The following is a 16459-nucleotide window of genomic DNA, read 5'->3' as shown; positions in this document are numbered from 1 at the left end:
CACTCGTGGTGAGAATCGCGTGCGCCGGTTCAGAATGGCGGACGCGGACTTCCGGTGCTCTGACGTGAGGAGATGTAATGCCTGGTCATGTCATTTTAAGAACTGACTGCAGTCTTAAAACTGTCCCGCGAGTCGTGTCCCTGCTGAGTCGCCCTCGTGCTCACTGGAGACCCTGGGCTCCCTCCCGGGCCCCGAGTGGTGAGAGCAGAGAGAGCGTGGTGTCTCCACCCAGCAGAATTTTAGTAAAGTAACTGCTGTTGACAGAACCCAGAAGCTCGTCGGTTCTGGTCGCAACACTGTTGCCTCACTGTGCATGTGTTCTCTCTCACAGACACAAAACCTGATAGTAAGCCTTCACATCTTCAAAACTCAGTTTAAGGTTTGAATTGTTCAGATTCATTTCTGCCTGACCCTCACTGGGGCTCAGCCTCTACACCCGGCATCTCCACGAAGATGCTGGCAGCACAGTGGTGGGGGTGCCAGGGAGCACATGGCCGGTCTCCACCCGCCAGCTCCCGGGAGGACCACGAGGCGGGGCGTCCGGGTAGGAAGGGCCTTTTGTGCCCCGATGATGCAGCACCAGGCGCCTCCTGCCTGACAGGCGTTGCCTTCGGGCCACAGGTGCTCTGCGGGCTCCAGCAGCGTGTGTGGAAGCGGCTGCAGAGAGGCGCCCGCGTGGCTGTTGAAGCGCAGGGTGGGGCTCGGCCCCTTCTTCGCCCTCAGACCCAGGCCCCTCAGGGTCCTGACCTGCTGAGCTCCGCTGCTGCTCCGCTGAACACCTGGGGTTTCTCACTTTCTGAAGCCTATGGATGGAGGGCTGCCCTGGGCCTCATGAAGCAGTCCCTCTGGGATCAGAGCACCCAGAGAATGGCTCCAGCAGGTGCCCCTCGCGGCCTCCCTCCTCAGGGTTCCAGCCAGGCTGCCAGTCCCGGGCTCAGACCTGACCCGTCCCTTCAGGACAGAGTTCACCAAGGCTGGCAGCTCTGGGAGGGACCCTGCACCGTGGGCCGCAGCCGCAGGAGGAGGTGGACCGGATGCCAGGTGAGCCAGCGCCCCCCCACCCCCCGACAGTCAGAGCCACTTCTGAGCGAGGATCTCAGCTCCCCCAGGTAAACACACTGTGTTTGCCTGCACTTCCACGGTGCACATGGGTGCTTAGAGCTCACCTCTTTCTGCACCAGATACCCATGCTCCTGGGAGAGCTCATTCATTCAGTGTTTCTCTTTTTACGTGTCTTCCTTTTCTTGGTGACTACGGTGTGCAGTGGTGCGTGCTGTCCTCCCTGATCGTGTTTAGGGTGCAGTGATGTGGAAAACTCAGAAATCTCTATTTTCTTTCTCTAATGACTGGGGACCCGGAGTGTTCTGGAAACCTGTCCAGGTGAGTGCCTGCCACGGAGAGCAGGAGTCCCAGAGCACCGGCGCCAGCCTCACAGGGACACCTAACCCAACACGACGGCAACAGGTATAGGCCCCTTTTGTAACCTGTCTCCCTACTGGGTTCCTCCCTAACTGTGGTGCAGTTTCACTGTGGCGCGCCAGTCTCTGGAGGCCTTGGTGTGGCGGACTGCAGGTCTGCCCTCCACCCCAGGTTCACACGTTGGACTCCTAACCCCAGTGCGATGGTGTCAGGAGGGGGGCCTTCGGGAGGTGCTGAGGTGCTGGGGGTGGGGCCGCCACTGTGAGACCGGAGAGCTGCCACCCCTGCCCGCTTCCAGCTGAGTCTGCACAGAGGAGGGCGTGTGCAGGCCGGGAGACCCGGAACCCGCCCCCGCCGTCAGCTGGAGCGTCAGCCTCCGGGTCTGCGTGCTGTCAGAGCAGCTCCCGTTCCTTGGCCGTACACGCCTGCAGCCCCCAAGCACTCAGAAGAGTCCGAAACCCAGCCCGTCACCGCCACCCGCAGCCATCAGGGGGTAAGTGTCAGGGCTTCCGGTCCTGGAGCCATGCTGCTGCTTCCCTGGGGACTCTGCTTTGCCGCTTTCCACTCTGCAGCCTTCACGGCGCTTGCGGCCTTGTCAGTGGTAAGACATAAGATGCCAGACCGCAGTTGGAAGCGGGCATGTCTCAGCCAGTTTTTTTGTTTCTGTTGAGACAACCCTCAGTTCTTTTCCGAGAAACTTCAAGCCTGGTTGCTCTGCCCCAGAAGCTTTACTTCCGCGTGGGGCGGACCCAGAGCACAGGGCTTCGCGGCCGGGGGAGCTGGGTGTGCGGAGCACCGTGTTTCAGGAAGTTCGAGGCCGGCCACGCTGGTCTCCCGTTCTCCGTCTTCCAGGGACTGCTTGTTTCACAGTGAAACATGTAGCCTCTTAAAAAAGGTAATAAGCTGAAAAGAACATCGCTGAAAATGATGGGCTGCGTTCTAATTTGGAGCCAGTTACCCACGGACTGTGGGGTAAACCTTAATCAGTTCATCCTTTGCCATCGGGGCTGTCTGCCCCCCTCGCCCCTCCGGCGTCAGGTGCCCGGAGCACGGGCTGGCCCCAGGGTCCTTCCTGCCTGCCGCTGTTTCTGACCACGTCCTTTTTTTCTCCCGGGACAGGATGCCCTGCTCTGTGTTGTCCCTGCACTGGGCTCAGCCGTTTCCGTGGAGAAGGCCCGGTTCCTGGGAGGAGTGGCGTGTGGACGTCGGGGCGTGAGTCCGAGGTGGGCTCGCTGCTCGAAGGTCGTAACCTCCGGGCTGTCCTGCTGCAGCCCAGGGCTCCCTGCCTGCCCCTCCGCCCTGAGCAGCGAGGACCTGACTCCAGCGGCAGTGTGCGTCCAGGTGTGTGCAGAGGTGCAGAGCTGCGGCCTGCAGACACACATCCGGCCCCTACGAGGAGGCTGCCGTGTGCTGGCGGGGTTCTCTCCCTCACTCGGAGGGTGTACAGTCAGAGATCCCTCGGTGCCCTCCTCCCAGCCCCCTTCTGGTGAGCCCGTTCATCGTTTGAGAGACAGGTCCCTCGTCGCTGTTTGCATTCAGTCTTAGGTCTTGTCCGGTTCTTGCTAATTTGATTGTATGTTGGAGTATGTAGAGCATTACCCGAAAGTCAAAACTGTTCAAAAAGCTGCGCTCAGAGAAAAGTCACTCTCTCCTCAGTTCCCGCATCCTGCTCCTTCAGGCTTCGTTCACTCTGACAGCTTTCTTGAACCGTAATTCACGTGCCATCCAGCTCCCCGCTTCGAGCGTCTTGGTGAGGGAAGCAGCAGTCGTGTGCCACCTTCGTCTGGTGACGGATGGTGACAGACCTGCCGTGATGGTCGCTTGTGCCGCACAGAGGTGACCCCCGTGCTGTGTGACAGGAACGGAACAGCGCTGTGGGTGATTGCACTGCAGAAAGCGGCAGACCTGGAGCAGGAGAGCAGACTGGTGTTACCAAGGTGGGCGGGGGCTGGGGGCCTGCAGGAAGGCAGCGGGAAGTTCGAACTTGCAGCTGTGAGTCAGGGAGCGCCAGGGCTGTGAGGCACAGCGCGGGCAGCGTTGTTCACTCTGCTGCGTGTCGCGGGTGAACGTGCACAGAGCAAACCCTGAAAGTCCTCATCGCAAGGGGAAAACTTTTTCCTTCCACACACGCTGTTTAAAGTCAAATCGGTAGCTCTTCGTTACATCTGGATTTTAAATCAGCCGGAAAATCTTCCTTTCCGCCCAGGTTAGAGGGTAATCGTGTGGCCCCACTTTTCCCACGTTTCAATCTCTGGTCCACGTAGCTTCACTCTTGCATGTGGTGTGATGGACGGATCGCGTTTCGTCTTTTTCCAGAAGGCTCTCGAGTTGTCCCAGCACCGTGCGCTCAGGAGTGCGTCTAGTGTCCCGAGGGGAGACCCGCCCTCCTGGGCTGAATTCCCTGCGTGTGCGGCCCCGTCTCTGGACGTCGCTGCACCCTGTGGGGCGGCGCGGCACAGCGTTCGTTTTCGTGGCCCCGTGCTTGTTCTTAGTGTTTAGATGAACTGTAACATTGGACAGTTTTTGTCGAACAGCAGGAAAAAAGTTAACTGATACTTTATTGAGGTCCCGTCAATTTCTCAGGAACCTGGTGACACAGAGACGCCCTGTCCCAGGACGAGGAAAGCCTTTGCAGCACTGGTTCTGCTCTTCCCGGCGCATCACTGCGTAGCCACTGCCCACCACTCGGGGTTGTGCCGCAGGCATCACGGCTGTTTGTCTGGGCCCGGCTCTGGTCTGTGTGGTCCCCTGGCTGCCCTGGAGGGCCCAGGACAGCCTCGCCAGGCATTCCTTCTGTTGCGTCTTGTTGTCATAATGCTCCCGAGGCCAAACTCCTCCTGCTCACCACACGACAGGCAAGTAAACTGGGAGACGAGGTGCTCGGGCAGGAATGACGACTTCATTGGGAAAGCCGGCAGACCGAGAAGATGGGGGACCAGTGTCCTGGAGAACCATCTTCCCCAAGTCAGAACTCAGGCCCCTTTTGTACTAAAAGTGTGGTTGGTTGTTGCAAACTTCCTGGTGTCGGAATCCTTTGTTCTTGCCGCTTGTCCGCTGTCCGCGTGGGTCAGGTCCTGGCGTCCCTGTAAACCTCCAGCGAGACAGGTGTGATTCTCTGCCCTGCAACGTCTTCTCTCTGTGAATGGGAAGGTGTCCTGCCCTTGCAGGTCAGAGCCGTGAGAGTGGGCTCTCCCGTGTGTTTCAGGCTCTAGGCGACATCCTGTTACAAAAGGTGCAGAACCAGCAGGACTCAGCCCAGGAGACGGAGCCCAGGGCTGGAGCCACAGGAACGGATCCAGCACGGAGCCAGGTGTGTCCTTTCTGTCACCACAGAGCCAGCCAGACCGAGGGCAGGTGCCCAGCGAGAGCCTTGCTGAGGGCTGGCGGCTGTCCTCGGGCCGACACGCCCCTCCTGGGTGTCCAGGGCATCTTCAGAGCCCCTGACACGGGCTCTGCCCGCGCCTGGCAGGTGCCCCCCCAGATGCCTGCGTCCTTGCTGTGGGGAGAGGGCTCCTCTCCGGCTGCGTTTGCTCCCCAGTTTGCCTGCGGGCTCTGCAGGTGTTTACGTCCCCTCCACTTGCTCGGGCGGAGTACAGAGGTGCTCGCCTTCCTCTCCAGCTGCTAGGCCTGCAGGTTCCCCTCGTCAGTACTTCCTGTGGGGATGCGTTCGCTCGCTCTCATTTCCACGAGCAGCCTGGGGTCCACGTGGTTCCCGTCCAGTTCGCCAGTCCTGCCCCCCCAACGGCTCCTAGCTCCGCAGGGTTGGCTGTGCGGAGTAGACGCCTGCGGCCCAGCCTGCCGTGGGCCAGGGGGTGGCCCGGGGACCGTCGCCATGAGTGTGTGCTGGGCGGGCACCCCCCCCCCCCGAGTTCTGCCATGTGGCCAAAAGGACATCCTCACCAGGGCCCGTTGCGCGCGCTCCCAGCGTCCGGCTCCCTTGCCCAGCCCAGCGTTGAGGCTCACGCCCGCGATGAGGACATCAGAGCCGACCTCCTCCCCTGAGCAGGGCCACGTTGTGTGGCAGGCGGCGTGTGGCCCTCTCACCCTGTCTCCTCCGGCTGACAGGCGGTGGGTTGTACCCAGGTTCCTGCTGTCAGATCGGGTCCCCCGAGTCTTCTGTGCGTCTGTGCGTCACTCCTCCCGGGCAAAACCGGGCGGGGGGGGGTTCTGATCTACCAGGAGATGCCGCGCTTTCCTGAGGGGCAGAGCAGAGGGAGAGGCGGGTTAACATAGCAGCTTTTTAAAATCCTGACATCATTTCAAGTAATTTTTTGTTGGTTTCCTGCAAAAAAAGTTATTTCTTCTCTTGGAACCTTCTAAAGACCAGCCAGTGCTGTCTGAGCCGGGCCGCCCCTGCTGGCCGTGTTCCCGAGGAACTTAGGGTGCCAGAAGGACCTGGATGGCCATGTTAGGTTGAGGCCTCCTTCCCTGGCGCTTCCCCCGCAAGTATTTGCAGGTGTAAATCCCACACGTGTCGTGCGGGAACCTGGCCTGGGTGTTGGCTGGAGGCTGGCAACCTGTCATTCCTTTCTTTTGTTTTGAAGCTTTGTTCCCCGTCCCACGGTCGCTTTGTCGGGCAGAAATCACTGGTGAGGACCACGTGGTGGGCGGGTGTGCTGCTGTGGGCCCCAGTCCGGGGTCGAGCCCAGGGTCACCGCAGCCCTCTTACACGTCTCCGTTTCTCCCCTTGGAGGCCTTGGGCCACTGTGGGCGGTCGGAGCACTGAGTGACCGGCCCTTACGCCCCACCCCAGCCGGGCGCGGTGTGAATTAAAGTGAGTGGGTTTCCCTCTAGGGATGGCAGCCCCATGTGCGGACCTGCCCCCACCCCTCCCACGGGCTTCCCAGTTGCCGAGGGGGGGAGGTGTCCCTTCTGCCAGGCTGCAGGCTCTCAGGAGGGGTCTTCGTTTTTGTCCCAGCGGTCTCGGTGTGAGTAGCTGATTAGGGGGTGATGGCAGGCCAGCCTCCCACCCAGTCACCCAGCCCAGCCGCGCTCGGTGTCCCACAGATCTTCCCAGTGTCTCTTGACCGGGGCGACCCGCGTGCCTCTGCTTGAGAACCTGCTCCTCCAGCAGGGAGTTTATCCACTGCCGGGTAAGGCAGGACCAGCCAGGAACGGGAGTGCCAGGACCCAGGAGGGGCGCACCGAGCAGGCCGGTGGAGCACAGGCCCCCGTGGGTCCCAGTCTCAGCGTGGAGCTCGGGCAGCGAGGCGTCTGCTCGGGGCCCGCCGCAGGCGCCAGAACTGTCCGCTGAAGAGAAGCACAACCTCAGAGCTGCCAGTTAGGGTTTCCTTGGGGCCTCACTGAGGCTTGTAGCCCAGGAGCCCGCCTCTCAGTGGGGTCAGGGAGGAGCCAGGGTGTAAGGATTTTTTGCTGGAAGGGAAAAAAAACATAGTCAAATAGAGATTACTGCTTGTCACACACACAGCAAATAACCCCAGACCTTGCAGGGTAACAGTTTTAGTGCTTTTCTGTGTATGGGAAGATGCAAGGTTCGGGGGTCACTGAAATCTTTGAATATGCATTCTGACCGTCTAGCGCTGGTTTCTGGCGCACAGAATGCTTCCTGTTTCTCTCCATCCTGAATCCGTCCCCCCAGGGCACACCACTGCGCGGCCTCGGGCTGGACACGGGGGGCTGGACAGTGCGCACCTTGTTTGCTGGAGGGGCAGGTGACGCTGTGTCCTCCCCCCGTGAGCCAGGTGGCTGCTTCGCTGTCCGCGCATGAACCGCTGTGCCTGTCAGTCAGGACGAGTGGTCACGTAGGTGTTGGTGCCTGGTTAGTCCTGTGCGACCATCTGCAGTGCTTTCTATCCTGTAATGTCAACGTGCTGACAGTTCACCTTGTAAACAGTGTGAACGTTCCTCACTGGTAAACAGAGTGTAAACGTGTCATGGCTCTGACATTTTCTCTAGCTCTACTGTAAGAACGCAGTATAGCGCATGTACCACATAGAAGGCTAACGGGCTGTGTTGTCAGTAAGGCTTCTCGTTAACAGAAGGCCGTGAGCAGGTGGGTCTGGGGGAGTCAGAGTTACCTGCAGGAGGAGATTCCCCAGATGGCAGAGTAGGACGGCCCTGAGCTCAGCCCCTCACAGGCCGGCCAGAACCACAGCAATCTGCAAGGAAACTGCTGCCGAGAAAGGCCAGACCCTGCCACCGAGGACCCCCTACAGTGAGGCTGGGCGGGGGGCCAGAGTCAGGGAGGAGACCCGCGGAGGAGGGGCTGACGGCAGAGCCAGAGGAGCCTCCCTTTGTCGTGAATGGATGCAAAGACAAGCTTGTAGCATTTTAATCTAATGAGTGTTTTCATCTGCTGTCAAATACTGATTATTAAAATGTGCACTTATTGGAGAATTTGCTGGTGTGTGGCTTGATCCAGGGAACCCTAGACCTGTGACATGGTGGTGTCTGCACAGGGCCTCGCCTCACTGCTGGCGGGCTGTGCCCTGCCTGCCAGCACCAGGGCCGCCTGCTGGGGTGGCGGCGGTTACATTCATGAGAGGTCTTGTGCAGTCGCTTTTAACTGCACGCCTGTAAAACTATTTTATTTTGTAAATGAATAGCGCTTTAAAATGCTCGACTTAAATTTTTTTTTTCAGTTCTATGAAGGACTTAAAACAAGCTACATTAAGCGTAGCTAAAATTATTTAGTGGACTAAAAAGTATCAGCACTTCATTTCCAGGTGTTTTTCTGGCAAACAGTTTACAGTCAACTAAGGGAAAGACGTAAAACCGGACAAATCGATCCTGGAGCTTCAGTCAGTCTTCACCTTAGGGCTCTTTCGGGCCAGTCATTTCTAACATCCTCGCGACGTGCGGCGCGTCGAAGGAACTAATAGTACGTGTGTAAGTGCCAGGCAGCTTAAGCCTGTGTCGGTATTGCAGAGATACACACGTGGTACGTGTCTCCTGCCTTCCCCCTTCTCCCCACACCCCCCCATAAGAAGGACACAGGGCCACACAGGATGGAAATAAAACCATCGGTTCAGGACCTGCACTCCTGGAAGGGGGCTAAGGAAAGGGGGCTGCGTGGGCACTCACTGCCGTGGTGAGTGAGGGGATCAAGCCCCCGTCTGGGTGCCCCCGTCTGAGTCCTCCATGGAGGTGAGTTCCCTTGGCCGGCTGGGGAAGCCTAGACTGCATCCGTGAGTGTGCCTGCCTCCGGACAGCAGGGAGAGGCCTGACCTGGTGGCTGCCACCTTGCCTGGCTCCTCAGGCCAATCTGAGCTGAGCAGCCGTGCCCCCTACTCCTCCAAGCCATGCCTTGGCTCTGTGTCTAGGGCAGCCCGGTTCTGGGGAAAGACTCAGAAGTGGGCCAGAGGCCTGAGGTGAATGCCGGGTGTGGGGGGTGTGGCGTGAGCCGAGTCAGGGGGTGGCCGTAGTTGGCACCTACTCCAGCAGCACCACAGAGGCAGCCCAGAGTTCTGACAGCAGCGAAGCCACCTGAAGCCACAACAGGGTAGAAGACGTGACGTTGGGCTGCGTCTGAGCAGAGCTGCAGACACCAAACACCCCTCTGCAGGCACACGAGCCCCACTTGCCCCAGCACACCCATCCTTCAGGGCCGAGGCCCCAGTGCAAGGAAGAAGAGACACTTCCAAAGGCTGACCCTCAGGGCTCCCACTGCAGCATCTTGGGACAGACCCTCCCCCGACCCCTGAATGGCTGGTGCTGGCTGCTGAGCAGAGGAGTTCCGGCCGCCGCCCTGCACGGGCTCTGCTTCCTCCAGCGCCAGCGCCAGCCACGCCCCCTCCAAGGTGACAGTGGCCAGCACATCGTGTGGAAAGCCGTGACTGGCGTCCACACCAAATCCAGTCCTACCAAAGGCTCTGGACACAGTCTGTGTGGGGGTGCTCCCCCATAGAAACACCCCTTCAAACCACAACAGAGAACTGATCACCTGAATGCACAGAAGTTCACGTAAAAGGAAGAAGGCAGAGGAGCCACTCGACTAAAGAATGAGAACCCTGGGAAGAAACGTAACAGAGATGGACCCCAGAAAGTCTGTAACAAAGGTCATCAGCCTCCCAGACAATTCAAAACGTTGGTCATGAAAGTGCCAACAGAATTAAGAATCCAAGCACAGATTGTAGTCATAGCTCCTTGTTACAGCAAAGCCCTAACCAAAGGCAAGTAATCTACTCTCTGAAGTTAAACAGCGGTCTGGAAGCAGTGACCAGCCGACTAAGTGACACAGAAGGGCGCATGCGGACTGAGGACGAGTGGAGTCACCCAGTGAGAGCAGCAGGCAGATGGACGGAAGCGACACGAGAGCTCAGGTGGCAGCAGCACTATCCAGGTTCCACCCGGAGAAGGGCGGCGGCTGACGTTACGGCTGCAGCCTCCCAAGCCTGAGGAGGAAACAGGGACGGGAGGCGCAGAGGGCCCCAGACGGGGTGAACACACACAGCGACACCAGGACACATCGTTAAAACGGCAGACGTCAGAGGACTCCACACGCAGCAGGAGGAAGACAAAGTCACTCACGAGGGAATTCCCACGCAGCCGTCGGCTGCTTCCTCTGCAGAGCTTGGAATGCACCATGCACTCCCTTTAGGCCTGCAAAGTCCTAAAAGTGAGAAAACCTACAGCTGAGGATACTCCGCCCAGCAAGATCCATTAGAATTCACGGAGAGGAAGAACTTCTCAGGCGATCAGAAACCAAAAAGAATTCAGCAGAACTAAACCTGCCCCAGAACTGGAAGTCAGCTGTGGAAAGAACACCGGGAAGAGGACAAACACATGGAGACTACACATGCTGCTGAAAAATAAACCCAATGGGTAAACGATTAAATACATACATTTTTAAAAGCCACCACAAGAGAAATGAAAATGAGGACAACTTCACAACGTCTAGGGGTGCAGGAGGAGTAGTCGTAAGGGGAAGATCGCAGCGATAGCGGCTTCCTCAGGGGCGGGGAGAGGGGCAAAGCCCCAGGTCAACAGAGGAAGGAAACGGGAAGCGAGCAAGGATGAACGAGACCAAGAGCTGTCTGTCTTTTTTGAAAATAAGACTGATGAACCTTTATCTAGAAGAGAGGACCCAGGGAAACAAGAAATGAGAGGAGGGACCACTGACAACGCACGACTGCACTGACACGTGATGCTGTGAGTAGCTGCAGCCACGTGCGCGGACCCGGTGCACGTTACCACACCTAGCGACGCAAGACAGACAGACGAGTACTATGTGGTGTCTCTTACACGTGGACTCTAAGCGGTCTGATAGAATTCAACACCCACTTAAGGTAAAAACCCTTTCCAAAGTGGATGCAGAGGGAACATGGCTCAACATAATAAAAGCCAAATACGACAAACCCACAGCCGGCACAGTGCTCCACGGTGAAAAGCCGAGAGCGTTCCCGCTGACATGGACAAGACAAGGTGCCCACTCTCACCGCTGCTGTTCGCATCGTCTTGGGAGTCGGAGCCACAGCAACCAGGCAATGAAACACATACAGGGGGTCCAAATTGGAGAAGAGGTAGAATTGCCATTACATGCAGATGACATGGTACTATAGAGAAAACCCTAGAGGCTCCGCACAGAAGCCACTGGAGCTGATAAAAGAATTCAGCAAGGTAGCAGGATACAGATCAACATACAGAAGTCAGTTCATTTCTTTACACTGACGAACTATCAGAAAAGTAAAGAAACCGTTCCTTTTAAAACTGCATCCAAAAAAATACACAGGAACTATCTGGCCACAAGGAAGTGGAAGACGTACACGCAGAGAACTACAAAACACTGACTAAGGAAATCAAAGAGGACTGAAAGAAATGGAATGATATCCGGATCCTTGGAAGAATTAATACTGTTAAAGCGGCCATACTACCCAAAGCCGTCTGCAGAGTTAAAGCGATCCCTGTCCAATTACCCAGGACATTTTTCACGGAACTAGAACAGACAGTCCTAATATTTATACGGCTGCAGCGAAGACCCAGAATTGCCGAAGCATTACTGAAGAGAGAGAATGAAGCTGGAGGAATAACCCTCCCAGACTTCAGACAAGACTACAGAGCTACAGTTATCAAAACAGTGTGATGTTGGCACAAAAACAGACATAAGGATCAATGGGACAGAATAGAGAGCCCAGAAGCAAACCCACAAACTTGTAGTCAGTTAATCTTTGACAAAGGAGGCAAGAACATACAATGGAATAAAGTCAGTCTCTTCAGCAAATGGCGCTGGGAAACTGGACGGCTGCATGCAAGTCAGTGAAGCTAGAGCACTCCCTCACAGGATACAGAGAAATAAACTCAAAATGGCTTAAAGACTTACACCTAAGACACTATAAGCCTCTTAGAAGAAAACACAGGCAAAACATTATCCGACATAGATTTCAGCAGTGTTCTCCTAAGGCAGTCCACCCAGACAAGAAATAGAAGCAAAAATAAACATAGGACCTAATTAAATTTATAACCTTTTCCGCAGCCAAGGGAACCATAAACAAAGCAAAGTGACAGCCTGTGGAATGGGAGAAAATATTGCAAAAGATGAGACTGACAAGGGCTTGATTCCCAGAATACATAAACAGCTCATACACCTTAGTAATTAAAAAAAAAAATCTAAAAATGGGCAGAAGACCTAAACAAGCAATTCTACAATGAAGACATACAAATGGTCAAAAGGCTTATGAAAAAAATGCTCAATATCACTAATTATCAGAGAAATGCAGATCAAAACTACAATGAGGTATCACCTCACACCAGTCAGAATGGCCGTTATTTAAAAGTCCATCAACAATAAGTGCTGGAGAGGGTGTAGATAAAAGGGCACCCCCTACACTGCTGGTGGGAATGTAGTTTGGTGCAGCCACTATGGAAAACAGTATAGAGATTCTCAAAAAACTAGTAGACTTACCGTATGATCCAGCAATCCCACTCCTGGGCATATGTCCAGAGGGAACCTTAATACAAAAAGATACGTGCACTCCAGTGTTCACAGCAGCATATTTACAATACCCAAGACATGGAAGTAACCTAAATGTGTATCGACAGATGACTAGATAAAGACGTGGTGTACATACGTGTGTACATGTGTGCACACACACAGGAATACCACTCAGCCATGAAAAAGTAAAATGCCACTTGCAGCAACGTGGATGGAACCAGAGACAGTCCCTCTAAGTGAAGTCAGCCAGAAAGAAAAAAGAAAAATACCACATGATAGCACTTTTTGTTGAATCTTAAAAAAAAAAAAGTCAAATGAACTTATTTACAAAACAGAAACAGACTCACCGACAGAGAACAAACTTATGATTACCAGGGGGGCAAAGGGCAGGAAGGGATAAACTGGGAATTAGAGATTTGCACCCCTTGGGGAGTGACGGAAAAGTCAGCTATGTCGATTGCGGTGGCTTCGCTGGTGTATACATCTATCAAAATGCAGATTGTATATGTGAAATATGTGCAGTTTACTATACAGAAGTTATACCACAATAAAGTTAGAAAAAGAAAGAAATTAAGGAAACAGCCTCATTTCCTCTGCCGGCCCCACCAACACGCTGTGAGGCGGACCCGCCCGGGCCAGGCAACCCAGACTCAGGAGCGAAGGCGGCCAGTTCAGGGCAGGTCTCGCAGCTGCAGGTTCCTGGAAGCAGCCCCGCGCCTGGCGGTGGGTGAGACTGGACGCCCTCTGCGTGGTTCCTCCCCTGGGAGGTGGGGCTGTGGCACCTGCCACGTGGTGCGTATTCAGTAGGTGTTAGTTAAGTGCAGCGGTGGCAGCTGTGATGGCAGCGGCAGGGGAAGAAGCGTCTTTGCAGCACTCTGGGCCGCAGGGGCAGCGTCTCTGGCTCCGCGTGTGGTCACTGTGCGGGGGAGGCGGGGCTGCTCCGGCGCCCCGCCCACCTGGTCCCCGCGGCCTGCCTGGGCATCCTCTCCCATGGCTGTGCGTCCAGGCAGGACAAAGGACGCTGCACACAGGCCCAGGCGGAACCCAGCCAGAACCTGCGGGCTTTGCCCCGACACACAGAACTCCGCAGCTGCCGCTCCCAGCGGGGCCTCGGAGCTGCCCGGCGGGGGGTTATTCCAGGTGCCTGCCTCCTGCGTCCAGAGTCACCGGCTCCTGCCAACAGCGGGAGGGTGCCTGGAGGAGTTAGTAGATCTACCCCACAACCCAGCAGTCCCGCTTCTGGTCAGAAGGAAACAAAAACAGATTTCGAAGAGGTAGCTGCACCCTGCGTTCATGGATTTTACCATCTGTGCGTGCTACTGGGTACACGAACATTTACCGTGCACCCAGGGCACACAGCATCTTACGAAGGAGCCTGTCCCTACGTGGATAGAGGCTGGGTGCAGGGAGGAGGGGGTTTGGGGCAGGGAGCGGGGCTGGGACCCACCACGGCAGGAGGCAGAGAGGGCTGGTCTGGGAGAGGAGTGGGTGCAGAGACCGCCGGGATCTGAGCCCACACGGGGCGGCAGCCGCACAGCGCGTCCGTCCTGCTGACACCCTCACCCCAGCGCACAGCCCCACCTCGCGGTTCTGCTGCTCGGCCACGCGAGTCCGTCCCTGTGGTCCAGACCCTCTTGCTCTGCCCCTCAGGCCTCCAGCGGCTCCCAGGTCCCAGCTGCCAGTGGAGATGCCACCTCTGTGGTTTCTGAAAACAACAACTGAAGGAACGAGAAGAGAACGTCCGGCATCCGTCTCTCCCACGGCGCGAGGGCCCGTCCGCAGCCCCCTCCTCCACTGTGCACGGGCCGCCCAGGCCTTTCTCAGCAGCTGCCTTCCCGCTGCACCCGACCCTTCCCCTCCTGGGGCAGCCTCCAGCCCTGCTGGGACCGCCCCCCACCCCCACCCCCACCCCGCACTAGGGCATTCTTGGCTTCCATACCCCCTCTCCCTTCCCCAACTAACGTTTTCCTCCTTCACTGAAAACCCCTTGAAAGGGTTCCCACGCCCCCACCGTCCACGCCCTCTGCCTTCCCCCAAGTGCCTGTCCCCGTCCCCCCACCACGGCCAGCGCCCTGTGCCTGACTGCAGGAATGTTTGTGCACTCCATTCCCCTGCGTGAGTCCACTCTTCCCGGCGGTCCTGGAAGCGACCGTGCCCCTGTCCTTCTGTCTTTGCTTTTCCTCCGTCTTCTCCGTCATGCCCTCCTCAGACGAGCTCACAGGTCCCGGGCTTAGAGTCATGTCTGTCCACTGCCAGCTCCCGAGACTCCTGTCCCCCACCCTGGTCCCGCCTGCAGAGCCAGCTGCCCGCACACACCTCACCTAGGGTGTCCCACCCACAATGAGCCCGCCTGACCCCAGACGGGCCTTGATTTTCTCCTCGGCGCCCTGCTTTCCTCAGCCACTTCCGCCTCGGTGAAGAGCACATCGTTACTTCATCTGTGTAAGTCAAAGCTCTTGGACTGTCAGTGGCCCTGCCTGCAGGAAACCAGGATCCAGAGCTCGTCCCCTCCACCCATGTCCCCCAGTTTCCCTGCCTTCGCCCTGGCCCCCTGACGTCCAATTTCTCCCTACTGGCTTGTCCACACAGCAGAGCGACTCTGGGTCCTAGGAGTCTGCACACAGCTGTCCTCTGCCAAAGGCCCTGTTCCAGGAGTCGGAGCCTGGTCCTCGCACGTAGGCCGCGCCTGTCTGCCTGCCTGCTGCGGTTTCCCAGGGTGGCCTGGAGCCCAGACCCTCGGTGGGGTCCTAGCTGTGTTCCTACCAGCCCCAGGGCTGTGTTCCCCTCCACACTCAGATCCCCTCACCAGGTAGGGGCCGGGGTTCCAGACACTGGTGGTCTCAGAACAGCTGTGAGCACCCCTTGTTTCCGTTAAGCCGAGAATAAGGTGCGGGAGTGTGCAGTGATTTTCTCTTCCCCTGGAATGCGGTCTTTGGGAAGCAGTCATTTCTCGTAAGGTGGGACATGTTAAGTTAGCGTGTAACAGGTTTATTGCATTTTAATGATTACTGCAAATTAAAACACGGACAGTACTGGTACTAACCCCAGCTCCACGCGCTCATCCCTAACGTCTGGAGATGGCCAGTCCAGAGACCAACAGCGACAACACTGCCAAACAAGACACACCACGGCCACCCTCCACCTGAGTCCTGCCCTTGTCCCCCACTCGATACTTGTCAGGATGGCAGAAGGGCTACTTGAGAGGGATCCATTCCTGCAGCGAGGTTTCACGGGGGAGAGGTCGGGCTCACCTCCGCACGCAGGGATGGACAGCCAGGAGCAGGTGGTGTCACCAGCGGGAAGTCACCGAGGAAGCAGCAGGGGTGGGGGTGTCCCTGTCCAGGCCGCTGTAACAGGATCACAGACCAGGGGCTTCAACTACGAGAGAGTCCTGGCAGCCTAGGTGCCAGCCGACTCAGCGCCCTGTGAGGCCCCTCCTGGTCCACAGATGGCGTCTTCTCCCTGTGTCCTCACCTGGAGGAGGAGCTGGGGCTCTTCTACGGAGGCACTAAGCCCCCACAGGGAGGGGGGTCTATCCCCGCGACCTCATCACCTCTCAAAGGCCCCCGACACCCTCCCACTGGGCACCAGGATTCGATATGTGTTCTCAGGACACGGACATTCACACCGTAGCAGAATGACTCAGGTAAGCGGATGCACAGGATTCGTGCTGAGGGCAGGCCGGGGGGACCAGGCCTCATGCAGGGGACAGAGGGGGACAAGGAATCTCAGATACTGAGGGTACTCAGATGTTGAGCCTGTGGAGATCTGGCTAAGCTGACTTAACAAGAACTTGCTGAAACAGGACAATGAAAAGGCAGTGAAGCCCAGGGTCAGGGCCCAGGGGGGGACTGGCTCAGAGGAGCCCGCCTGGAGTCTGGTCTAGAGGGGCCGACCCTCTGCTCCAGCCCACCTGTCATTTGCATGCCACACTGGTCCAGAATGTCCCTTCCCGGGATGCAGGGGGCCCGGGGCATTCCAGGACAGCCAATCCTGCTCCCCAGACTCCAGGCTCCCCTGGGGTGTATGACCGGCAGTCCCGGAAGAGATCCCAGGTTCACTTCTACCTCGAGAACGTGATCGCAGAGCGAGTCACGTGAATGGCGTGGTTTCCCAGCGCATGAAAAGCTTACTTACACTACACTGAAG

At 57.2% G+C, this 16459-nt stretch overlaps 1 protein-coding gene across 3 annotated transcripts; it reads left to right on the top strand.

Annotated features, from left to right (window-relative positions):
- Positions 1-101: 101 nt before the first annotated feature.
- LOC140689546 (uncharacterized) lies at positions 102-15323 on the top strand. Of its 3 annotated transcripts, XM_072950577.1 has the most exons (5): positions 102-1464; positions 1718-1912; positions 2539-2760; positions 4625-4729; positions 13961-15323. In XM_072950577.1, exons 1-5 carry the CDS (start codon positions 1306-1308, stop codon positions 14030-14032), a joined length of 753 nt encoding a protein of 250 aa, XP_072806678.1. In that variant the 5' UTR covers positions 102-1305; the 3' UTR covers positions 14033-15323. The 3 variants fall into 3 exon arrangements, with proteins under 3 accessions (XP_072806678.1, XP_072806677.1, XP_072806676.1); XM_072950576.1 differs by lacking the exon at positions 4625-4729 and having other exon boundaries at positions 2539-2642; XM_072950575.1 differs by lacking the exon at positions 13961-15323 and having other exon boundaries at positions 4003-13931.
- Positions 15324-16459: the final 1136 nt, after the last annotated feature.

This window comes from Vicugna pacos, chromosome 26, assembly GCF_048564905.1.
Source record: "Vicugna pacos chromosome 26, VicPac4, whole genome shotgun sequence".
NCBI classification, from domain to species: domain Eukaryota; kingdom Metazoa; phylum Chordata; class Mammalia; order Artiodactyla; family Camelidae; genus Vicugna; species Vicugna pacos.
The sequence above is the reverse complement of the archived record's forward strand: the minus strand, read 5'-3'. Positions and strand labels throughout refer to the sequence as shown.

Excerpts from the sequence above, each read along its gene's own strand:
- LOC140689546 (XM_072950575.1), top strand. The coding sequence starts at position 1,306 with ATGTGGAAAACTCAGAAATCTCTATTTTCTTTCTCTAATGACTGGGGA. Across the intron at positions 1,913-2,538 it reads CCACCCGCAGCCATCAGGGG|GATGCCCTGCTCTGTGTTGT; the intron begins GTAAGTGTCAGG and ends CTCCCGGGACAG. Across the intron at positions 2,761-4,002 it reads CAGCGGCAGTGTGCGTCCAG|GAACCTGGTGACACAGAGAC; the intron begins GTGTGTGCAGAG and ends TCAATTTCTCAG.